This window comes from Calonectris borealis, chromosome 8 (assembly GCF_964195595.1).
Source record: "Calonectris borealis chromosome 8, bCalBor7.hap1.2, whole genome shotgun sequence".
NCBI lineage: Eukaryota > Metazoa > Chordata > Aves > Procellariiformes > Procellariidae > Calonectris > Calonectris borealis.
In genome coordinates, this window is record NC_134319.1 from 28,839,135 (window position 1) to 28,863,878 (window position 24,744).

The 24,744-nt window shown below is 55.4% G+C and overlaps 1 protein-coding gene across 5 annotated transcripts; it reads right to left on the reverse strand.

Annotated features, from left to right (window-relative positions):
• Positions 1-13,483: 13,483 nt before the first annotated feature.
• On the reverse strand, positions 13,484-23,455 carry HSD17B7 (hydroxysteroid 17-beta dehydrogenase 7). 5 transcript variants are annotated; one of them, XM_075156605.1, is made up of 9 exons: positions 23,247-23,455; positions 19,582-19,785; positions 19,408-19,500; positions 18,362-18,476; positions 17,644-17,838; positions 16,661-16,765; positions 15,372-15,501; positions 14,843-14,941; positions 13,484-14,443 (listed from the first exon to the last, which is right to left on the reverse strand). In XM_075156605.1, exons 1-9 carry the CDS (start codon positions 23,453-23,455, stop codon positions 14,439-14,441), a joined length of 1,155 nt encoding a protein of 384 aa, XP_075012706.1. In that variant the 3' UTR covers positions 13,484-14,438. The 5 variants fall into 5 exon arrangements, with proteins under 5 accessions (XP_075012706.1, XP_075012705.1, XP_075012708.1 ...); XM_075156604.1 differs by lacking the exon at positions 15,372-15,501 and adding an exon at positions 15,548-15,604; XM_075156607.1 differs by lacking the exons at positions 15,372-15,501; positions 23,247-23,455 and adding exons at positions 15,548-15,604; positions 19,934-20,033.
• Between the last annotated feature and the right edge of the window lie 1,289 nt (positions 23,456-24,744).

A 24,744-nucleotide genomic window follows, 5' to 3' on the forward strand; every position in this document is an offset into this window, starting at 1 on the left:
CTCCCTCCCTCCGCGGCGGGACGGGCCCTCGGGCGGGGCCGAGCGGGCGGCGGGGCGGGACCGGGGCCGACCCGGGCGGTGCTTCCCACCTGCGGCGGGGGCTCCCCGCAGCCCAGCCACAGCCCCGCGGGGCGGCCGTGCGTGGGCCCGGTGTTCAAGCTGCCTTCGTGGGGTAGGGCGAGCCCTGTCCCGCGGGGAAGGCTGGGGCCAGGAGGGAGCGGGTGGACGGGGACACTTGGGCATCGTCCGCCCAAAGCAAGTTGCGGAGAGCTCCCGCACGTGGGGCTTCTCTGGTGGGCTGCAACCCATCTTCCCAAAATGCCTGCATTGCCTGCCTGCACCAAGCAAACCCACGCATCCCACCCCTGCGGTTTGCAGCCTGCCTGGCTCCTTTTCCATCACCCGTAACAGCCTGGCTCTCGTCCTCCGCGTGCTTTGGGTCACGGGGAAGCCGTCCTGATGGCACAGCACTGCGTGCCATGCCTGCGGCTCTCCAGTAAGACTGCATGCGCTGGGGTCACGCAAGCAGTTCATGTTTCGAAGACAGGCTCCTAGCCATGACTGCAGACCTCCATGTGCTTACTGAAATTTAGGATGACACCGACGGGAAGCGGCCACGCTCTGGCAGTCCTGTACCCTTCTGTGCCTCCTGCCAAACGGAAACATCCTGGACACACTGTTCCCAGGGAAAGCACAGGCGCAGCATCCTCCGCTGTGTAGGTGTCTGCACTGCTGTGACGATGTCTGGGCCTCACTGACACGTGAAGAAACCTGAGATGCCCTCATAAATGTACCGATGGCAACCAAACACACGCCAGCACCGTGCCCCAGGTATGGCACAGGCTCGTGTTTGGCACAAAACCTGCCCACAGTCAGAGGCAGAAGCCACATGCACAGCGGGTGGCACGAGAGGCCACGTGAAGCTCTCACTGAAGCAAGGCGGTGCACCAGCGAAGCACCCCCACTCCTTAACGCACACGTGTCCCAAAACCACCCCAAACCTGGTGCCTGCAGCCCTGGGGCCGGGCACCTCTCTAAGGAGGCTCCAGCTCTCGCATCCCATTGCTCTCTCCCAGGGACAGTCTGCAGCGATGGAGCTTCCAGACGCAAAGAAAACATCTTGTGCGAGAGAGGAAGCGGCTGTGGCATGGGGGACAGCAGAAGCTGCTGACTCCAGGGCCAGGACCGCAGGCTTCATGTGGCATGGCGCTGTGCCTCTCTCTCCTCTGGCCTCCCTGGGAAGTGAAGCCTGTGGAGAAGGGGGCAGGGATGCGCGGGTCCCTGCAGCAAGGCTGAGCAGAACAGAGCAGGAGGGGAAGCAGCCAGGGAGGATGGGAGGACAAGGACAGCCAACCTTTGGGCAACTGGAGAGCAGTAGGAGGGAAACACGTTTCTAAAAGCCTCCCCCCACCAGCCTCTCTCAAGGATAAAACGTCCCTTGGGCTCCAGCTCCTTCAGTTCTGTTTCCATGGCTCTGTGCTGACAACAGCTGAGCTTCCCTGGGGGCAGCTACCCCATCTGTCAGCACAGACTGCCCTGAGGCTGCGAGACTGGGGCTTCTGGAGCCCCCAGCTCATGTCTAGCAGGGCCTCCAGCTGGCTCAGAGCACCGGACCCCCATGCACTCGTGTCACCATCAGGGCTAGCAGCTGAGAGCAGCCTCGAGAGGTCCCATGGCAAACAGCACCTAAAAATTTTTAAGCCTTTTCCTAACAGTCATTTGCAAAGGCTCGAAAAAGAAGGAAAACAGATCGACCACAGTATTTCAAAATGAAACAGAAGGATTTCACAGATTACTGACATGCTTTGTTGATTTCTTTTCTTTATAAGGGGAAGAAAGCTTTTCTGGTGGTATTTAGCTGGGTTAAAGACAAGTTTAAGCATGTCCTTTGGGGGCAAGAGAAGACAGCGACAGGCACTTTGGGTTCACTGCGGTCATCTCTAAAGTCTGAACATTCCCCCTTCAAGAAAAAAACAAGACAAACCCACAGAGGAGGACAGCAGAGCAAGTAAATGTGGCTCCGGCTTTTCTGCCTTGCTGAAGAAGGCTGGCCCAAACCTTGGCCCGAGCAGCAGCCCCAGTGTCCCCACGCCTGACCCCATTCTGTGCGACTGGTGTCGTGCAAAGCCAGGGCTGCCCAAGGAAGTGGGTAGATGGTGCTCTTCTAGTGCCACAAGTGAAAACATCACCTGGTCTGGAAAAAGGGAATCTAATAGCCCCATGACATCTCTGTGCCTGGAGCTGTGGGTGCAAAAAACCTGCCCCCCCACCCCCCCCGAAAGCATGCCCTTGTGCACCTTGCAGCTCCCTGTGCTGATCTGGGCCCCCGCGAGGTCTGGGCAGCGCCTCGTCAGAGGCACTGGCAGCAGGGAGACTCTGCCATTATGGGTCAAGTCAGGCCACTGATATGATGGTGGGGGGCTTTAAGGTCTGGGCTGACCCCGATGCTAGGTCTAGGGAGTCATTCATTTTGATTTTAGGGGATGCTGAGCTTGGCAGGCCCAAGGGAGGCAGCGCCCGCAGGGGCACATCGTGCCCTTTGAGGACAACTGCCGCCATCCTCAGCGCTGGGCCGGCCGCGCAACGCTCCCCTCGCCCGGGCACCGCTCCCCGGGGGATGCTCAGCGCCGGGGGCGGGATGCTCGGGTCCCCGGGCGCGTCCCCGGGCGGGTCCCCGGGCGGGTCCCCGCGCCCCCGCCCGCAGCGCTGTCCCTGCCGCTGCCGGGCCGTGCCCGCAGTCCCGCTCCGCGGGGGCGCAGCACCCCCGCGTGGCACCGCAGCCCCGCGCACGGCCCGGCTGAGACAAACCGGGTGCTCGGGGCTGACACTCGTTAAAATCCTTTGCAATTACAACGCTTCACACCGGGGGCAGAGAGCCAGCGCTGGCCTGCCTGACACCCTCCCCGAGCCTTCTCCAGGCTGAACAGCCCAGGCTTGCTCCGCCTTTCCTTGCAGGAGAGGTGCTCCAGTCCCTTCATCATCTTCGTGGCCCCCCCGCTGGACTCTCTCTAGCATGTCCATGTCTCACTTGTACTGGGCAGCCCAGAACTGGACACAGCACTCCAGGTGTGGCCTCACCAGTGCTGAGCAGAGGGGAAGGATCACCTTCTCCCGCCTGCTGGCAGCACTCTTCCTAACGCACCTCAAGACACCATTAGCCTTCTTTGCTGCAAAAGCAGGTTGCTGGCTTATGTTCAACTTGGTGTCCACCAGCACCCTCAGGGCATTTTCTGCCAAGCTGTTTTCCAGCTGGGTGGCCCCCAGTGTGTACTGGTGCATGGGGTCGTTCCTCCCCTGGTGCAGGACTTTGCACTTCCCTGTGTTGAACTGCAAGAGGTCCCTGCCAGCCCATTTCTCCAGCTTGTCTCTGGTTGGCAGCACAACCCTCTGGCGTGTCAGCCACTCCTCCCAGTCTTGTATCAGTGGTGGGGGTGGGAAGGACACACATCTGTGCAGGACATACCCCAGCTATCTTAGGGCTGAAAGCCGAGAGATACCTAGCATCCTCAGTGGGACACATCATCTTCCTTGTTGTCTGGCCCGGAGGTGAGCAAGGGGAGCTAGAGGCTGTGGTTGATCCTTGTACACTCCTGGTACATGCTGGAGCTCTTCCCAGCACCTCCCTGTGGCCTCAGCTCCTGTGGCTTTTGGTCCCGTGGCCTCGGGTACCAGCACCACATCCTGTTGGGAGAGACCAAAGTTGCAGGAGGCAGGTCTCCTTGTTAGCATTCCCATGCTGGATTTTGCAAGGCACTATAGGCTAGTCCAGCTGTGCCTTCCAGAGGTCACATATAGAAAGAGGCTGGTGGAGTATGCCATCATGTCCCTGGGGTCTACAGCTCAGTGCCTGCTGCCAACAGCAGCCAAGGTCTCATGAAGGCAATGCTTCTGTAACTGCCAAGGGCCAGCAGAGAGATCATTTGAAGTGAGAGGTGGACTTAACAGATGCCACTGACGTGGGGACGGCACATGGTTGCATGGCAGGAGGCCACACAGCCTGGTGAGGAGCTGCAGCAAGCAGTGACAGTCCCTCATGCACCAGCTCCGCCACGCAGCTTTGCTGCAGGTGCCCAGGGTGAGGGAAGCTCCCTCCTACTTCCATCCGCTGAAGGAGGAAATCCATCTCATGGAGCAACGTGACTAGACAGGAAAGCTCATGACGTGACCCTGAGTCGCACAGCAATTTGAGAGGTTTCCGTGCTGACCTCAGCAGTGACACTTGTGTTTATGCCTGTGACTCAAACGAGACCTGGGTGAACAAGCACATGCCCCAGAAACCATGCCTTTCTGAGGCTGTCCAACTCGTGTCACCTGCAGGAGGCACGACTGCATCAAGCCTGACCTTTCAGCATCCCTCCTTCAGCAAGCTCAGGGCAGACAGAGAAGGTCTGTCGAAGCCAGAACAGGAGATGTATTTAAAAATATATCTTAAAAATAATAATAATAAAACTTCAAAAGAGTGGTTTTTAAAACCTGGAGCAGGCCAGGAATGTTGCGCTGTGTCAGATGGGCTATCTGGCTGGAATGAGCCCCAGGCTTCCTAGGTAGGTCTGTTCGACCTGGTAAGAGCTTATGAGAACAGCTTAAAGTTGGGTTTAATAGAACTTGCACCAGGCTGAGCTGGATTACTGTAGGATGAGAAAAGTGGTACTTCACACAAGTGCTGCCTTATAAGCATATTATACAGAAATTCATGGCTTCCTGACTATTCCCATCCACCAAGCAGTGCCACACCCTGGGGCCTGGCAGCTTCCCACTGGGAGCAGACACCAGTGTCAGGGACTTTTTGGACTCGCCTGGGGTTTCCTGCACACCGTGGGTGCCTGTCCTGTGCCAGCGCTGGTACTGCAGGGTGCAGGCAGCACGGCTCCGGCAGCAGCCTTGGAGCCTGCAGCCCTACTCTTCATCCATGGGACCCCCCTCCATGGTTACCCCATGCGTGGCATGGCTGGGAAAACAGGTCTGGCTAGGAGCCCATCTTCCAGCAGCATAAAAGACGACAAAAAAGCCAGAGAGGAGTATCTGTCCCTCAACTCATACCCACTTTCTTCCTTGGCACAGGGATACCTGTACACATCCTGCCTCCCTGAGGTGCCAGCTGTTTGTACCTATTCCCACTGCACACTGTAATTAAACCTGGCTGAGCCCCTGTGATCAAGGCGAGGTTGCACCTTGCTGTGTTTCAAAATACAAATCCCCTTGAGCACGCACATCACAGCAGCACAACATGCCCTCTCCGCTGCGTGCGGCTGTGCAGGACCGTCCCTGGGTTTTGAGGCCACCCAGCCAACGCCAATGCCCTGCCGCATCGGCACGCTTCCAGCACACCCACACACTGCCCTGGGTGCTCCACCAGTACCGGGACACGCAGGGATACGTGAGCTGCCCCTTGGCTTCTGGGCCATCCGGAGCTGAACAGCACATCCCACCCTTGGTGGCAGTAGGACAGGAAGGGGTGGGCAGAGGATTCACCGCAGCAGCGGCATCCCCAGGCACCGCACGCGTGTGCTCACACCACCCTTCGCACGGAGGCTGCACGAGCACCCGTCTGCACCCCTGCGCATCGCAGGAGCTCTCACTGAACCCCAGCACAGTCACAAAAAGCGGCACCTCTAGAGATTGAGCGTTCAGCTGAAGACACAAAATGAGTGATCTGTAGACAAAAGCTGTGATTTAACAATCACAGCCGGGTCGGAAGGACAGATACATCTCCACGCAGCCCTGGCCGTAGCACCTTGGGCTCACACCTTCCCGCCTCCCCCGGCTCCCCTCCCCGGCTCCCCTGCCTCCGGGCTGACCCAGCTCCATGCAGAGCAGCTCTGCAAAGTCAGGGGCTGGGGACAAGCAGGGCCCGCAGGCGAAGCAGGGGCTCGGGGGGGGGCCACGGTGCTGCTCACACCTGCGCGAAGCAAGGAGGTGAAACCTTCTGTTTCGATCTCCCAGAGAGAAAACCCCACTAGAGTTTTCTGCAGAAACCTCCAACTTGGACAAAAGCGAGTCTCTGAGGACTGTCTGGCTTCAGTTCTTTTGGCTCTGGGGAAACCAGCCTGGCTCTCCTGTATAACTCCCAGCCGCTCTGGCACCCGCCTTGGGATGTCCCTCTCGTTAATACCCTGCTCTGCTCTCTCCTGAGCTGAACTGTGGACCTGAGAGGTCAGGGGACCTGGGCCGTGCAGGAAAACGTGGGCAGAGGTTTGCACACCCCGGCCAGCCCCCGCTGAAGCTGCTGGTGGTCAGCATTTGGCAACACTGGCAAACGAGCATGGGTAAGGTCCAGGATGGACTGCCTGTCCTGCTCCAAGCAGCACTTTTGTGGTGTCCAGGACACTGTGGCTGGACCCACAGCTCACATACCGGTGCTCTGCTAAACAATGCAAAGGCCGACCTTTGTCTTGCAGCAATCATGTCACCGCTGAGCACCTCAGAGAGGGACACGTGGGCACAGTCAAGAGGAAAAGGTGGGGAGAAAATGGGGATTAGCAAGGGTTGATAAAGACATGACCTCTCCCTGGCAGAGGTCTGGGTCATGAGGAGTGTTGGCAGGTCCTGTTGCAACTAATTACAAAGCTCAGCTCGTCAGGCAGTGGGCAGCGAGCATCAGCCCGATCTGCAGCATTCAGGGCAGGTGATTGAACGGGTAGGGTGGATGTGCCAGGGCAGGTTTCTCCACGACACAGCCACCACGTGGCAGCAGCAACCCACCAGTGAGGTGCCCCTGGCAGGACATCCGGAGATGGAACCGGCCCCAGCGCCACCAAACCGGTCCCAGCACGCTCCCTGTTTGCCCTGCGATGACAACAGCAGCTCGCTCCACCGCGGTCGGTGCCCATGACTCACTGAGGATCCTGCGGGCTCATGGGGAACCCAACGGACATTTGGGAAGACACATCCATCCCACCATCATGACTGCATGCTTACCCTTCTCTCCTATATCCCCGCCAACACTACTGCTCTGCAACACCCTAACACCATTGTCCCTGAGTTTGGGGAAAGAGAGGAGAGCCAAGGCCGGACCCAGCTCTAGGTCTCCATGGCTGGAAAATGACTGTGCATACCAAGGAGTGATCTCCTGCGGGAGATGTCCCAGCCTCATGGCCTCTTCTCATTAAACACCCGTGCCAGGGACCCTGGCAAGAGCCACCAAACTTGCTGAGGGCTTTGTTGATGAAGGAAATGCCAAGGGCCATCGCCACGTGAGTGGGAGGAAGCCGCTGGTGCCCGTGGGACTGAGGCAGCTCTCTGGCATGCGGCGAGAGCTGCCTGCCGGGCCGGCACGCTGCTGAGCGGTTCACCGGCCCAAGGGCTGGATTTCGGCAAGGCAAAAGTTCAGTCCTGGTGTCTGCTGTGGGAGACAAACTGGGTGCTGCTCATGTGACTGGCCAGGTCGCCCCACAACCAGGGAGACCTCTATTGACTTCTGATCCCGCTCTGCAAATGTCGGAGGGGTGCCCAAAAGGCCAACACACCCACCCCATGCAGGGCAGGGAGCTCCATCGTGGATGTCCCCATTGCCAGGCACCCTGGGTTTTCCGCTACCCTGGCACACCCTCCCCCTCGGAGAGAACCCACCTTGCAGGAGGCGTTTGGGCATGAGGTCGGATCTCTTACCTTAGATGCAAACTGCAAGGCCAGCACATAAGACCCCTGGATCCAAAAGCCTCATGACTCAGGGCATGCAAGGAGAGCAGGAGAGCCCAAGGACCAGCAGGGTGGGGCCCTGTAGCAGCAGGGAACAGAGAGGTGGATTATTAGTGCTGGTGCTAGTCCTGCTCCAAGAGGGACATCCCCGACAAGGGACCTGCAAGAAGCCCTTGTCATCAACACTCCAGTGAGTCTACAATAAATCGTCTGGAGACACTACCCACTGCCCCTGTACAGAGAAATGCCCAAACTGCCCATTGCGCCTGCAAATCCAGCTTCTGTGACCTTAGATCTGGTGTTCCCTGCCAGCCTAAACATGAGGCAACGTGCATGCTACGGCCTCCTCTCCCTAACTTCACTGACCTCAATCTCTGCTGCTGCCTGATGGCTAGCCCAGAGATGGAGCCACCCTCACAGCTGGCCTCCAACCCCTTCTGTTCCCCAACACCTCTGCTATCGCATGGACCCAAGTGGTCCCCCCAGCATCTTCTGCCCGCTCCCATCCACGCAGCCCAGACCCAGGTGACAACACATCCCTCTCCAGACAAGAATGCCTATCACGAGCTGCCTGGGGAACTGCTGGGCACAGCAGGAAGAGCTTGAGTCAACCCAAGACCTGCCCAAGGCCAAGGAAGCCATGACCTGCTGAAAGGTATCCGGGGAATTCAAGGCAGGGATGTGATGCAGCTGCCCTGACCCCCGAGCTGTGGCAGCTGCTGACAGGCAGAGCGTGGGTAGGTAGTGTGAGGATCTGCTCCACTCCTGAGTAGTGTTACTGCATTTTAAGACCATTAATAAATCATCAGTGCCTGGAGGCCACGCAGCACGTGTCCCTGGGGTCTGCGGGGCTGGCAGGCGCAGAGCAGCAGCCCTGCAGCCTCCACGCACCGCTGCTTGGAAATGACTTATCCAAAGCGTCTCAGCAGGTATGGCTTTTGCTGGCTCACCATGGATGAGCCACCATCTATTCAGATGACAAGGACATGAGATGATATTGCTGCGCTTCCCAGGGAGCTGCAGGCCACAGTGACTCACAGAGCTACTTCGGAGGTGAATCTCAGGAGTACCTGAGTGGTGGGCTAGCATGCCTAGGTCTCCAGAGCCAAACATGATGCTCAAAATCATGGCTGTCCTCTCAGCCCTGTTCCATACAACCACTTGTACAGACTGGCTAGATCCCCCACCCCGGAGGTCACTGCTGTCCCTTGAGGGTGGGACTGTGCTCAGCCTGCAGGGCTCAGCGGGGGTGGCACTACGCCCCATCTCAACGCCCTGCCGCCTCCTCCCTGCCAGGCTGCCACGTGCCTCCCACTGTCATTGCCCTGGGGGAGCAGACGCAGGTTCTTCCAGGGACACGACTCCCGCAGGCAGATGTACGCTGAACCAAACCAAATGGACCAAAGCTTCTGCTGAGCCAGACAGAAACGAAGAGCAGGGCAAGACTGGAGCCGTGCCTCCCCGGTGCACCCTGAGGTCATCTTTGTCTTTAGTAGCTTCTTTTTCGAGAAAGAGGATCCTACGTAAGCGTTCAGCATCTGCGCTGCCTCGCAGCAAGACCTTGCACAGCCTGACCCCAGGCTGGGTATCCAGCCACCTCCTCCTGTTTGCTTTGCTTGAGGCAGTTTTAAGGGAGAAACGAATGCAGAGCGATCAGTTCAGCTACTTTGCCTCAAGATAAATGTCACCCAGCCCTGATCATCCGCCTGCCCTGTCGTCTCCCCTGCAAGCACTTTGGTTTGATACAAGTCCTTGCATCTGCAAGAGGGTTTCTGGCAGGGCAGCCTTCCCAGGCTCCTCTCACTGAGCACTGATGCCAAAAATGTTAATTACAGCACCACAGCCTCTCCAAGCTCTGCTCTTACGCAGGAGCGTGTATTGATGAGCTAGATAAAGGCTTTACTACTCATTCTGATTCTTCTCACAAGCTGTTCCTGAACTCATCCACCGGTTCCCCTTTGACGTTTCTCCTTTGGGCACAGCTCCTTGTTTTGCAAAGCAACACTGCAAAGCCTCCCTGACCCTGCAGGCAGTCTTGGCTCTCTTTGGGCTTTCCCATTTCCTTGGCCATGTGGCACACGAGTGCCCTGAGCCTCCTGCATCTCACCCTTCAAGCAATTCAGCCTTACTCTCCCCTGGGAAGCTGCAAAGCGGGGTGGTGAGTGGGAGCAGCCCTGGGTCAGGGCCAGGAGGGTCTGTGGGGTCTTCATCCCTGGAGACTTCAGAGCTCACCTGGACACATCCCTGAGCTGCCTGGTCCAGCCGTGAGGCCATTCCTGCTCAGAGCAAGGCTGGCTGGAGGTGTGAGAGCTCCCTCCCAGCCAAAAACTTCCTGGGGCTCTACAATTTGCCCATTCTCAGCAAAACCCACCTGGATCCACATCCCCCTTGGCTCTTCCCTGCCTCTCAAGCTTTCTCCTCCCTTGGCTGTGGCTTGGGCTGCAGTTCCCACCCACGCTCCTATTATCAGTGCCTTACATAGCTGAAAGCCAACTGAGCTGTAAGCAATGAAGGACTCAGACTATGTTTGGGGCAAGGCAACACATTTGCCCATGAAGATAAGAAACCGGTGACTCGGCGCGATGATTAGATTTTAGATTGCACAGCCCGATTGCGAGGGACATCATAGAGCAACCGCAACAAGTTCTCACACTCAAGACCTGCCCCAGAGCATCTCTGGAAAGCCCCATGTCCAAGGATGGCAAACAGAAAGCTCCTGTCTTGGCACTGACTCACAGCTGCCGCTGCCGGCTCTTCCCCCATCCCACGCCTGGCATTTCTCATCGCCCTGCGTCACCCAGGGCTCCACCACGGGGCCCCGTGCTCCGGACAGGACTTGTTTTCATTGCACAAAGGGCTCCACAACTCCACGTGCACGACCTCAACAGAGGCACCCGACTTGTGCAGTGGTGTCTCCGCTACCTTAGCAAGCGAAGATGAGGGGACGGGAGCGCATTGGGAAGAGGCTGACAGATGCACGTACCTGCCTGCTCTCCTTGACCCAGTTGCTGTTTCTCCATTGCTGCTTTCATGCCTGGATGTGCCTGCCGGACGAAAGGGATTAGCTGGGGCATTAGCTCCGTGCATAGGCGTCTGTTAGCCAAGAGCAGGGCATGAGGAGCCATCCCTCCCTGCAGAGCGGCAGCTCCAGAGCGTCCGCCAGCTCTGCTCGCAGTCACCTGGGTGGTGGGCAGCCAAACCAGGTGGCTCAGCACCCCTTGGGCCGAATTCACCAGGCAAAGTTCACAGAGGGCAACAAACAACTGAGCCACCCCCTGCCCCTTGGGCAGTCTCCATTTCAAGGCACCAGGCCCCACCTGTGCTTTCAAGACAAAAGATGAAACTTGAAACAGTTCCTATCCCACAGAACAGTCCCATCCTTTGGATGCAAAGATGCCCAGCTTCTCACAACATGGAGGAGAGGAGCAGAAGGTGATGTTGAGCACGGCCAAGTTTTCTTCTACAGAAGGACAGGGACAATGACACCCGGGGTCACAAAAGGAGGCAGAAACCCCTATAGAGCACAGGGGTCCTGTGACAAGTGCTGTAGGACACTAGAGCACCTCCTCCAACTGAAGAGCAGTCTTCTGAGAGACACCTGGGCTGATTGTGCATCTCCAGCTCCATGCAGCACCAAGCTCATGGGAAACCATAAGCTTTATCCCATCTTTCCAGGGCTCAGCTTGTGCTTTAGCACCTTTTGTTCCTTCTTCATGTAACTCTGTTCAAGCAGGAAGCTGAGCTAGAGATCTCCAGAGGCCACCAACCACAACCACATGCCGCAGCAGATCCCCCACAACTCCTGAATCCCACACTTGCATCTCCCAGGATCTAACATACATCACAGTGCACCAGGTACCTTCAGAGCAACTAAGGTGAAACTAAACCATGCAGCAGGCTGAGCTCAGACGCAACAGGAGAGAAACACACATTTTCTTTAACCCTGAGCCCCAAATCCTCAAGGGAGAGCTACAGAGTGCCTTTAAGATGAGCCCAGAAACCCGTTCATAGCTCTACTTGACACCAACGTCACGGATAACTCAAGGACTGGTGGTGGTATATCACACGTCCTCTCCCCTCACCAGCCTTTACATGCTCCATAGACAAAAAGCACTCGCCCCATCCCATCAGGCACAGCTTCCCCTGATAAACGCCCAACTTCAGCCCACAGGCACACACTCGAGAAAAAAACTCAGAGGTCCTACCTGTGGTCATCAATCTCTGCCCACCCTAGAAATTTGCCACTTTATTCCAGGCTTTAGAAAAAAACAAACCTCATGTACCAGAAAGCACTTATTTTTCCTAACTATACCAGCTTATTCAAAGCTACCTCTTCCAGCACCTCCAGCCCTTCCTGCATTCAAATCCTTGGGCTGTCACAGCTGCAGTGCCAGCACGCAGCCGGTGCAGGACAATGCAGGTGGCATAAGGGCCCTGCCCTTCCCATCGCCCAGTAAGTTGCACTCATTTCATGAAGCGTTGTGGCAGAGGCTGTTTTGAGTAACGTTTGCTATTTTATCTCACCCAGAGAGAAAATGAGGCAGGGGTAGTATCAGAGAGCAGTCAGAGCAAGGATAAGGAATGACCGAGTGCCTCTGGCTTTGGGGTAGGTGGGGAATCCTCGGGGTGGAGGGGGTGAAGGATCCCTACTACAGCCCAGGGCAGAAGCCCAGCAAAGCTCAAGATGCTCATCGAAAACGAATCAAAAAGACATGCTTAATTACTCTCCAGACCAAGGAGCTAAATACTGCTGTGGGGAATCAAGTACACCAAGTTGAAGGGACAGCCAGCCACTGACTCCTTCCCTGGGGAGAAGAAACAGCACCAGAAGGGAGGGCTCTGGCCCTGGGGGGTTCCAGGACGCAGCTGAATAAAGCCACAGCACCCAGATCCAGTGCTGGGACAGATTTTATTGCACTTAAATAAATACACCCCAATCTGCTTCACAACTTTCAACAGCTACAGCCATAGCCAAGGGAAGCACCATTCCACAGTGGCCAGCTTCTCGTTCTGTCTAACGTCAGGCCAAAACAGAGTGCGTTCCCATCCACACCAGCGCTGGTAGCCCAGGTAATCACACGAGGGCTGCGCTGAGCGGTGTTGCTCAGCCCAAACTCAAGACTGAGCTATTTCTACTGCAGACACCACCATGCTAGCAGTATCCCTCCTCTTTGTAGGGATGCTCGAGAACAATGGAGGGTGGGAAGAAGGAAAAAAAATGGAAGCAAGAGTCTTTAAATCTGTATCCCTAGAAGCCAACTCAATGAAGAGCCTCCGCAGAGCCTGGATTCTCCCAGATGCCAGCTCTGTGCTTCTGCAGTTTCCCGCACAGACCCCTGAGCCAACCCTTGTGGGCGCTCCAGCAGGACGCACCAGCCCGGGCAGCGCAGCCGCACCTCGGGGGTCCCGACGGCAGCCAGGGAGGTGCAGGCTGAGCAGCACAGCCTCCCGCCTCGCCTGGCCCCTGGCAGGCCCCAGGGAAGCGCCTGGGCACACCGTAACACTCCCTTACTAGGGAGCATTAAATCAGTAATTCTGTGACACATCGGGGTGAGCAAGCACCAGACATCTACGTCTCCCAAGTGCCTAAGGCTGGGAAAGACTCCCAGACACCCCACAGGTGCCCAACGCACAAAGCCACACGGAAGTCTTCAGAAGTCACTCATGTCTTTCATTAACTAGGAGGAACAAGAGAAGTAAACAACTCTCCTACGGCAGGAGAGAACAGACCCCACGGTTCCCAGGTATGCACATGGTGCAAGGCAACAAACCAACCTCCCTTCCAGCCCTCCGAGTCAAAAGCAGCCAGCTATTGGAGTAAAGACACCGCTACAGCAAGGACAAGTCAGTTCCAGTCATTTATTCATTGCAGCACTTGAAGTACACCAGGTACTTGGTGAAGATCCCCAGACAGACAACAGGAAGAACACTTGGTACAGTAAATGTATATAAAAAGACAGTTAAATAGATAAAACAACATGGTAACCTCTCACTCTTGCTACAAACAGAGCAGACTAGCCCTGAGCCCAGGTTAATGTCAACAGCTTCAGTCTTTCCAGACAGTTGTGGTTACAACATATATGGCCCCATACCCAGGGGACAGCAAGGCATCTGTCCTCACAGTTGAGGCAAGGCCAGCTCTTCAGAAGCTTGGCTTCAGATGCTGTGCAGAGCCTGACTTCCAGTAAGGTTCAATCTTGTTGAGTACATCTGGAGAGCCGGCCCCAGCTTTGGTGTACATGAAAAACAGCTCTTCTGAAGATGGGCCTTCAAGTACTTCAGGATCAGCCACAGGTAACGTGTTTGAGCCGTCTAGAAAGACTGGTAGAGCCAAGATGCAGGGCAGCGTCCCAGACTGTTGCCTTTCCTGCCCTAAGCCAGATTTAAACCACATGTTTTGAGGCTGTTCCCAAACTGTGCACAGTTCAGTCCTGCTTTTGCAAGACACTGCTTTGCAACTATGTTAAGACAGTCTCCACCTACTCTAGGTCTCCAGTTTTATGCCAGAAAAAAATCCCATACCAGAAAGACTAAGTATTTCTCTTCAGTTTTCACACTTCCTTTTTCAGGAACTGTTCACCTTCTGTCGAGAAGGGAGATGGGGTCTGAAGCCATGTGCCTGCAGAACAGCAGGCAACACAAGCAGCACCAGAATGAAGAAAGCCCATCTACCGATACGAGCCTGTTATCCCCCTGGGACTGGCTTTACTTAATCTAGGAGATCACTGTATCTCTCTAGAGTCTGCTTCTCCAGTTCCAACAGCTTTTGGTAAAATTTCTCAGCAGTTTCTTCATCCACATCAATCTGGAAGACAATAAGAAAACTGTGAGACCACCACCTCGGTGGCAGCCAGCACAGATGCTGAGGGCAGCTCTGGGGATAGCAGGGTGCATCTCCAGAGCTTCTACATTCACAGAGAGGCAACTAAAGGCATCTATCACCAGGGCACAAGCCAGAACATATTTTGGGGAAGCAACATTACACACTCATCCTGTTCTAACCATCGCTTCCACCGTCTTCCAGACTCCAGCCTGAGCCAGGAGTTACTCTAGGAAACGTCACAGATAACCCCACGTCAGCATTCAACATGCATCTTGTTTCCACTCCAGCCACAGGACACCCTTGGCACCAACCCTTTCATGCAAGGCAGATGGCAAACCCCTAGCCAAGTCCCCGGCAGCACGAGGCTGTCATTCCATTTACCTTTCTGGGCTCCACATAGCACTTCCCCAGTCCAGAAGTACAGCTGTGGTATTTGACAAGCGCATCCAGGTACTCTGGCTTCTGTTTGAACAGCCACACCTAGGAAGAAGAGCACAAACGTGTACCAAGTCTAGCACACACTGTCCCGACCAAGCCTGCAGTCAAGGACCGGACTGCCAATGCCACAGGAGAACACACCACAGGTGCTTTTACCAAGCCGGGGAAGACCTGATATCTAGAGAAGTTGTTCTGAGCTGGCTCCCCTCAGCTGTGACCTACCTGAGCCAACAGTAAACCAGTGCCCCAGTGCCAAACCACTAAAGCAGTTCACATGGCTGAACTTGCTCACTACTGCTCTTGGTGCACACTGCGCCCTGCGTTACCCACCTCCCTCCCCTCTGCCTGCACCTCCATGGCTGCCTGACCGCCAACGGGGACAGCGGCATTCTCCCTGACCGAGAGGGAAGGAATAGTGTTTTTCCAAGATCATTTATTTTATGGGCACCTGATAAAGGGCAAAAAGCATCACCTGTTGGATCAGCCCTGGTCACAGCTGGTCCCCCGGCACTCACTGCTGTAGGCTGTTCAGGGGGAAATACAGCACCCACCACCAGCCTGGCAGAGAGCCTCTTTGCTCGAGCCAGCAGATGCTGGAAGAGCTGCGCAGAAGGGAGGAATATTAAAATCAAGTTGTGAACTACTCACATGAGCTTCTGCTCCGTTATACGGTGTCAGAGTGTAAGTTTTGGCAAAAAAGCGGATCTGAGGGGAAAAGAAGTACATGACAGAATCTGTATTTTGGCCCAAGGTTTCTTTGGCAAGCCCTCTGCAGCCCAGCCACACCAGATCATCTACCAGAGGTAGAAATGTTTCTCAAAGTTGACTACAGGTGACACTGCACACTTATGATTAAAGCATCCCTTTATCACACAAACTCTGGTCTCTGCAGCCCTCCACCAGATCAGCAAGCCTGGCTCCGTGCCCCCACACAGAGCTCACCCCCAAAGCAAGAGGCAACGGGCCACACATGCCTCGTGGGCACCTCTTCTTGAATGGTCTCAAGAGCACGTCAGGCAGGAGGCAGAGAGGATCTGCAACACTGCCAGTGCTGAGGACAAGTGAGAAGGCATTGCCTCTCCACTGCCAGGAAAAATGCGATCCGTCAGGATCAGCTGCTGCCAGCCGGGGCAGCTTAAGCAGAAAGGCCAATCTTGCAGCAAGAGCATCAAGGCTCAGAGCAGGCAGCCTGCATGCAGGGACAGAACTGTAGTGAACCTGAAAAGCTGAAGTCCAGAGGAAGAAAGGCAAGGAAAGTTTTGGGGAAGCAGGGGAAGAGGCAAGAGAAAGCAGCAGACTTTGCTTTCCAGAGGGATGGAAAGAAGAGAGCAGGAGACACTGCCTCCTAGAGGGATGGAAAGAAGAACACTGAAAAATACAGCCTGTTATAGAAACGAACAGCGTTTCAAAGCACAGGGGCCAAGTTTCATCCTGAGCTCTGCTGCCACCGAAATGATAGGGTTTCACAAGCCCACAACAGGCTGGCAAACCTTCCAAAGGGAGCCTTGACAGACGCTGCTACGGCTGAAGGGCTGAACCCTGGCTCTACGTACAGTGCTGTCCAGCACCAAACCTCCAAACTCAGCTTGGAAATCAGGGCCCCAGGGTGCCAAAGGGAAGGTTTGCAGAGGGACCAGCCTGCCCAATCCAACAGAAGGAAGAGCTGTATAGCAGCATGGGTAGCAAGGAGCCAGAAGCACACTGCACATCATTTACAGTGAAGTATATCGCAACCCAAAACCAGCCAGAAGATCCACTTACCAACCACATGATGGGCATTAGCAGTTTCCACAGAAAAACTGGCAAAATTCTGTAGGTCATGTTAGACATAACGAGACCAGGACAAACAACACTGGAATACAGACCCTGCAGAGAAGAAACCAAGACAGTGTGAAAATACACAACAGTTAGTTTAAGAGTGGATCATACTCCTTCCTTCCCAGTACTTCTCAGCAAGAAAATGGAAGTGAGTATAGAGACCAGTTAATAGCAGATGCTCTCCTCTCTAAAGTTACCAGAGCCAGAGAGTGATTAGATGTAGTGATTTTTGAGAGGTCCAAATTGGAGACGTTCATGTTAAATCCGAACAACACAGCCTCCCAACACATCACAACCTCACATTGCAGTCTACATGCAGCTCAGCAGCAACAGCAGTCATCCCATAAATTACAGCCCGCTCAAATCAAAGGCTAATTCACCCTTAAGAGATAAGAGTTCAGCCTTCTAGGACTAAACCATTTTCTCCTTAAATATTTCAGAAGAGTGCAATCACTATCACTGGACTAGGGCTGCAGCTCGCCAACAAAATCCGGCAGTCCCCCGTGACAGGGAAGGCAGGTTGCTCATATATCTTAGTGTGACAAAATTGAATAGCAGCATGGAGCCATCAGGAGAGACAGCAGCCCTGTTCTGATAGGTACGCCTGAAAAAAGCAGCAGCTCTTTGCTCTTTAAGACTGATTCCTTGGTCTAAAGAGACAGCTAGAGCTTGCAAGGTAGGGACCGCTCCTAAAATCTTCTGCTTTCAGGAGTTTTTCTGACAAGAACCCCAGAAGCAATCTCTCTGGCAGATTCTCCACCACCCACACCACCAGTTCAACCTCAGACATGTTTGGTTCTTACATGTGCATAAGGACCATATCAGATTTCTATGAACAAATGTAACTAGGTAACAACAATGTAATGATAATTATAAACAGTAGGAACTCATTAGGTTTCTTCAGACATGCAAAACCCCATCATCACCTGCTTATTAAATTTCCTGTTCAGAACCACACTTGTCAGGTCAGTAGCATATTTGGAGGAACTGTATGATTCCTGCCCCTTGGCATGCTGATAGTCAGAAAGACTGAAGGCAGACTCCCTGGCATTGCTGGAAGAGGTCCAGATGAGTCGTGAGGGCTTTTCGTTACCACAGAGTAGAGATTCAAGTTGACGAACCTGCAAAATAGTTGTTAACTCATTTAACACTAATTTTAAAGACTTGCAGTTAGCTTTGCAGTTCTCAAAAGCCAAGAGCTTATCCCAGCTTTCCTAGTCTTGGCCAATCTTCACTAGACTAGCCAGAAGCAGCCGCTGCTCAGGTATAACTTCAGCCCAAGGTCCACCAGGAGCATTTACAAGCAGCCACCATTCTCTCACACAGCTCAGTTGAGCACCTCAGAATTCATATAGCCAAATCTTGGTATTCACCCTGGACAGAGAGAACTACGTATGGTTTACCTCTATCCACTAACTAGAGTAACCTCGAGATTATATTAACCCTTGCAACAATGACTATCACCATTTATTGCTATTTTAACAAAGCCCGAGACCTTTGCCCTATCATTCCTTATCTGCCAGGCTGCAGCCTGCATCAGCATCCGAACCTGTAAGCCAGAACTGACTCATCAGTACCGTCTGTACCCATCCCTACCCGCACCAACCACCAGACCGAGGGCTTGATCTTCATACGCAGCCTCACCAGGATGAAGTGTCCGAAGAGGTTGGTAGCAAACACCTCCTGCAGTCCATCTCCATTAAGCCTGTCCGTCTGGGTCATTATTCCTTCCGCAGTGGTCAGCATGTGAAGCACCCTCCTGGAAGCCAAGGACAGGAGTTAGAGAGGAACACTGCCAGGAGGCATCTACTGCTCCCCCACTTCAGTCCTTCAGAAGTATCCCCCACCTCACAGGCTCCACTAAATTTCACCTTCAAGGGTTCTATTAACCCATGAAAAAATGCCTGGAAAAAGTTTACAGACTATCCCAGCCCCTTTATTTGGAAGTGTCTCAATACTCACTAGACCAGAGAAGACTTGTCCCTTCCTTCACTTCACCACAGCACAGTACCATTAAAAAAAAGTCTTGCTTTTCCATTTCACATTCAGATAACAAAAATCAAGCTCCAGCATGGAACTAAGGCCTAAGGCCATGCCTAATTCAGATAAGAAAAGCAGTCTAGCATCTATGTTCAACACCCCAACAACTGTATTAGACTTAAAACAAGTCACTTTGCTCCCTAGCTCAGCTTCCGCATGTTGCTTATAGAATAACGATGCTTGTCCCCATGGTGCTTACAGAACAAGCATCAACTATTAGCTTCACAAAATACCGTGATCCACAGCTGAGAACAACTACAAAAACCTACAGCAGAACCAAAACAACAGTAGGAGACCCAGTAAGAGCAAACTTCACCTCCCCAGCAACACACCAGCATTTTTCACTCAACGCCTAGTGCCAGGAGCTGCAGGCTTTGGGTGAACTCTTGCCCTCCCCTTGCAGGCAGCAGGCCTCTTGCCAGGCATCAGAAGCAGCGCTAGGTGCCTTGGAGCACCCCGGCACTTCACCCAGCTGCCAAGCCCACCCCACGCAAGGCCATGCATCCCACAGAGATGTGCTCTGTGTCACGCTGGGCAAGGGAGATAGGGTCTTCAGCCCTGGACCCGAGGGCATGCCTTGGCCACAATGGTGCTGCCAGCACCCCACACTGCCCACAAGCTGGGGACCAGACCCCCCCAACATCTCCTACCCGGTGAGCAGACCATGCCAGAGTGCCTTGAAGTTCACGTGTGGGTTGGGCATGATCCCAGCATTGAGGTAGACGAAGTCCAGGCGGTGAAACCTGCGTGGGGAAGAGCACAGGGGTGAGGGGTGGAGGGCGGACAGGGGGGGTCCGGTGGGGTGGAGGATGGAGATGCGATACCTGCAGCGGAGCTCACGGGCGACACGCAGGACGGAAGCCAGGTTACCCAGGTCCACTTCCACGGTAGAGACCTGAGCGGCGGGGTGGGTGGCCAGGATGAGGTCTCGCGTGGCTTCGCTCTTCTGGGCGTTACGGCAGGCGATACAGAGATGGATGCGGCCATCCTCCTCCAGCAGCCGCCGGCACAGCGCCAGCCCCACGCCGCTGCAACGGTACGGTGTCAGATACAACGCTGAGCGGGCTAGGGCGAGCCGGGGCGGGACGGGCCGGGCTTGTCCCGGCCCGGCCCGCCCCCGGCTCGCCCTAGCCCGCTCCCTTATCGTTCCTCTCCCGCCCGGTCCCCACCGCTCACCCGCTGGCGCCGGTCACCAGCACCACTCGCTCCATCGCGTACTCCCGTGACCGCCGCCGGCCTCCCCCCAGCTATAAGCGCTGCCCGCACGTGACGCCCCGCCCCGCCCCGCCGACCCCGCCAATCGGTACGCGCGAAAGGGGCGGGGACTGCGCTGCCGGTGGCGTGATGGTGGGCAGAGCGGATGGGGCGGAGCGCGCTGGGATACGCCCCCTTGGACCCGCCCCCCTGGTGTGCAGGCCACGCCCCTGTAGTGCCGGTCACGCCCCCGCTGTGCAGGCCACGCCTACTCCGCCGAACTGCTCGGGTACCCCCTGTTGCCCTTGCCTTGCCTTGCCCTGCCTTGCCTTGCCTTGCTTTACCTTGCCTTGTTTTGCCTTGCCTTGCCTTGCCTTGCCTTGCCCTGCCTTGCCTTGTTTTGCCTTGCTTTGCCTTGCCTTGCCTTGCCTTGTTTTGCCTTGCTTTGCCTTGCCTTGCCTTGCCTTGCTTTGCCTTGCCTTGCCTTGCCTTGCCTTGCCCTGCCTTGCCTTGTTTTGCCTTGCTTTGCCTTGCCTTGCCTTGCCTTGTTTTGCCTTGCTTTGCCTTGCCTTGCCTTGCCTTGCTTTGCCTTGCCTTGCCTTGCCTTGCCTTGTTTTGCCTTGCTTTGCCTTGCCTTGCTTTGCCTTGCCTTGCCGTTCCTTGCCCTGCCTTGCCTTGCCTTGCCTTACCTTGCCTTGCCTTGCTTTGCCTTGTTTTGCCTTGCTTTGCCCTGCCTTGCCTTGCCTTGCCTTGCCTTGCTTTGCCTTGCCTTGTTTTGCCTTGCCTTGCCTTGCCTTGCTTTGCCTTGCCTTGCCTTGCCTTGCCTTGCCTTGCCTTGCCTTGCCTTGCTTTGCCTTGCCTTGCCTTGCCTTGCTTTGCCTTGCCTTGCCTTGCTTTGCCTTGCCTTGCCTTGCCTTGCCTTGCCTTGCCTTGCCTTGCTTTGCCTTGCCTTGCCTTGCCTTGCCTTGCCCTGCCTTGCCTTGCCTTGCCTTGCCTTGCTTTGCCTTGCCTTGCCTTGCCTTGCCTTGCCTTGCCTTGCCCTGCCCTGCCCTGCCAGACCAGCAAAGACAAGCCCCTGGCGCTCCGCAGCTGCAGCAGGCAGGCTTTCCGCAGGCAGCCATGGCACACTCTGCCCTCACATCCTTTGCCACAGAGGGACGTTTTGCAGCCAAACAGAAGTGCCGCCAGGTCACTGTTTCCCCGGTGCTGCTGTGACAGAGAGGTCTGGGTGTGCAGGGCCCACCGGAGGTTTTGGGTGCAGCCCTGCTCCTGGCGCGGCCGGCGTCACAGCTGGAGCAGGGGACGGACACACCAGCCCCCGGCACCTCCCCGGGCGGTGGGGCTGCTCCCCTGGCACCGTAACACGCTACCTAACGCAGTGTGTGTGTAACGTGTAACATGGTAACACGCTACCTAACGCAGTGTGTGTGTAACGTGTAACATGGTAACACGCTATCTAACGCAGCGTGTGTGTAACGTGTAACATGGTAACACGCTACCTAACGCAGCGTGTGTGTAACGTGTAACATGGTAACACGCTATCTAACACAGTGTGTGTGTAACGTGTAACATGGTAACACGCTATCTAACACAGTGTGTGTGTAACGTGTAACATGGTAACACGCTACCTAACGCAGTGTGTGTGTAACGTGTAACATGGTAACACGCTACCTAACGCAGTGTGTGTGTAACGTGTAACATGGTAACACGCTACCTAACGCAGTGTGTGTGTGTAACGTGTAACATGGTAACACGCTACCTAACACAGTGTGTGTGTGTAACGTGTAACATGGTAACACGCTACCTAACGCAGCGTGTGTGTAACGTGTAACATGGTAACACGCTACCTAACGCAGTGTGTGTGTAACGTGTAACATGGTAACACGCTACCTAACGCAGTGTGTCTGTAACGTGTAACATGGTAACACGCTAACACAGTGTGTGTGTAACGTGTAACATGGTAACACGCTACCTAACGCAGCGTGTGTGTAACGTGTAACATGGTAACATGCTATCTAACACAGCGTGTGTGTAACGTGTAACATGGTAACACGCTATCTAACACAGTGTGTGTGTAACGTGTAACATGGTAACACGCTATCTAACACAGCGTGTGTGTAACGTGTAACATGGTAACACGCTATCTAACACAGTGTGTGTGTAACGTGTAACATGGTAACACGCTATCTAACACAGCGTGTGTGTAACGTGTAACATGGTAACACGCTATCTAACACAGCGTGTGTGTAACGTGTAACATGGTAACACGCTACCTAACGCAGCGTGTGTGTAACGTGTAACATGGTAACATGCTATCTAACGCAGCGTGTGTGTAACGTGTAACATGGTAACACGCTATCTAACGCAGTGTGTGTGTAACGTGTAACATGGTAACACGCTATCTAACACAGCGTGTGTGTAACGTGTAACATGGTAACACGCTACCTAACACAGTGTGTGTGTAACGTGTAACATGGTAACACGCTATCTAACACAGCGTGTGTGTAACGTGTAACATGGTAACACGCTATCTAACACAGCGTGTGTGTAACGTGTAACATGGTAACACGCTACCTAACGCAGCGTGTGTGTAACGTGTAACATGGTAACATGCTATCTAACACAGCGTGTGTGTAACGTGTAACATGGTAACACGCTATCTAACACAGTGTGTGTGTAACGTGTAACATGGTAACACGCTATCTAACACAGCGTGTGTGTAACGTGTAACATGGTAACACGCTATCTAACCGTGGCTGTGCAGCCCCCCGCGCAGGGCACCCAGGCACAGAGCTCGGCGGCTTGGGTCAGCCGGAGCTGCAGTGCCCGTGGGGCAGACGTGCCCCTACCCAGCCCGGTGCTCCCAGCTCCCGGCTTGCTGAGGCAGGGCTGGGAGAGGCCGAAATGCGCCCTGAGCAGGGAGAGGGCATCCGAGGGCAGAGGCGGATGGGTACCAATTACACGGCATGAACAAAGCCTGTCCTCGCTCCTGGTTCAGCTGCACAGCTCCGTGCTGCCGCAGGCTACACGTGCGGCAGGGACGAGACCTCGCCTGCCGCAGCGAGCGGGACCACGCGCGGGGAGACCAGCCGGCCCCTCCACAGAGCACAGCTCCCTATCCCTGCCCTCCCCGCTCCCAGGCCCCCTCTTCCGCCTCGGTCCCTGCCCGTGGGAATCTCCTGACGTAGATGCTGAGACTCAGAGCACCCTCCCTGTCACCCATGGAGATGGGCAACTGGTGTGGGTCAACCAGCGGGTCTCTTGAGCATCCTTCCTCCATCTCTTACACCATTACCTGTGTGCGCTCCCCCGAGCTCTCCCCAGACAGCATCTCGGGGCACACAGTGCAGCCCCAGAGCCCCCCGGCAGGCGGGGACCAGCCAGGCTCCTGGGGGTACCCACGGAGGAGGCGAGCCGCCTTCTGAACTGCTGCAAGGAAACCATGCAACCAGATTCACGTAGCAAGTGTCTCTTCAGCGGGTTTGCCCCTATATATAGGTGCATCTACTGAATATATACATGCCTTAGCAATAGTATACTGGAAACTGTGCCACGCGTGACTTGATGGTGCTGAACTACTGTGTACAAAAGTTTGGAGGGGTCCATGTACCCTCTAAGTACAAAGTTCCTCCTGTCCAGCTGCAGAAGGGTCTGATTTTGGGGCACAACGGGTAACCTGTCAGGGCTCCTGGAGAGCACGCGGCTTTGGCATCTGCCCAGTTTGCTCACAGAGCTGCCGGATCCGGGAGGACGGACCGATGCCAGACTGCTGTGGGATGCTCAGGGTGGCAGAGTCCAGCCCAGGTGCTCCAGCCAAGCTGTGATCCCCGGGCATGAGAGCCAGGGAGAGCCGGGGTGCCCGCTGCTCCATGCCCACGGGCTGTTGCAGGCTTGGGCATCGGGCAGCAGAAGTCGAAAGCTCTGCTATGTGCCTTCCTCTCACGGCAGGTGAAGATGCGGGTTAACCCTGGGAGAGAAGGACCTGGAGATTTCCCCTTGGAGGTGAAAGGTGCTAACATCCCACTGCTGGCTGCCATGCAGCACCCGCAGGGCATCCAAAATGCATTTTGTGGGCAGTTGAGCAGCTCTGGAGTGGCTGTGGTCGGTGAAAGGAGGTCCCCTCGGTGCACCTCTCGCCAGGACGGGCATGCCCGCTCCTCCCCAGCCGACACGGAGGAGCCGGGGCTGAGCACACCGCCCGCTCCAGCAGCCGGGCGAGGAGCCGGGAGTGCTGTCAGGCTTCTCCCTGTGCAACTGGGGTCTGGCCAGCAGGGACAGGGCTTCCTGCCCCTCCATGCAGCATGTCCAAAGCCCAAAATGTCCGGAAAGTTTTTGGTTTTGCCCTGTAATTGCACAGCCCGCTGCGAGCAAGTGGCAACTCCCGGCTCCTCCTCGAGCAGGTAGTGGCTGCCGGCTGGTCCCTGCTCCAGCGGGCAGGTACCCGCCTGCATCCCTTCCCCAGGCACCTGCCCGATGCAGGGGATGGGAGCTTCCTCACGGAGAAAGTCCAGCTGACATTCCTCCCCTCCGACCAGGGAAGAGAAGCCACTCTGTCCCAATCATTGTCACCAAGAACACGCTGCATCAATAAATAACCCTCGTCTCAGCCCACGTCGCTCCCGGGCTCGGGTCAGCACGTGAGCGGGAAGTCCGAGTCGTCCCACGCCGTGGCTCTCCTTGCTGCCCTTGGGGTTTTCCTCCGAGGCTTCACTGTACAATGAGAACAAGACCAGCTGCCCGGGTTTTATTTCTAAGTCCGAGTGAAGTGGCTTCGGTTTGCGTATAGGGCTCCT

Bases quoted from the DNA above. Each gene is read 5' to 3' on its own strand.
- HSD17B7 (XM_075156604.1), bottom strand. From the start codon at position 23,455: ATGCACCTATATATAGGGGCAAACCCGCTGAAGAGACACTTGCTACGT. The intron at 19,501-19,581 runs GTATCGCATCTC...TTCCCCACGCAG, and splicing joins GCCCGTGAGCTCCGCTGCAG to GTTTCACCGCCTGGACTTCG. The intron at 16,766-17,643 runs GTGATGATGGGG...TCTTCTCTGCAG, and splicing joins ACAGGAAATTTAATAAGCAG to GGTCTGTATTCCAGTGTTGT.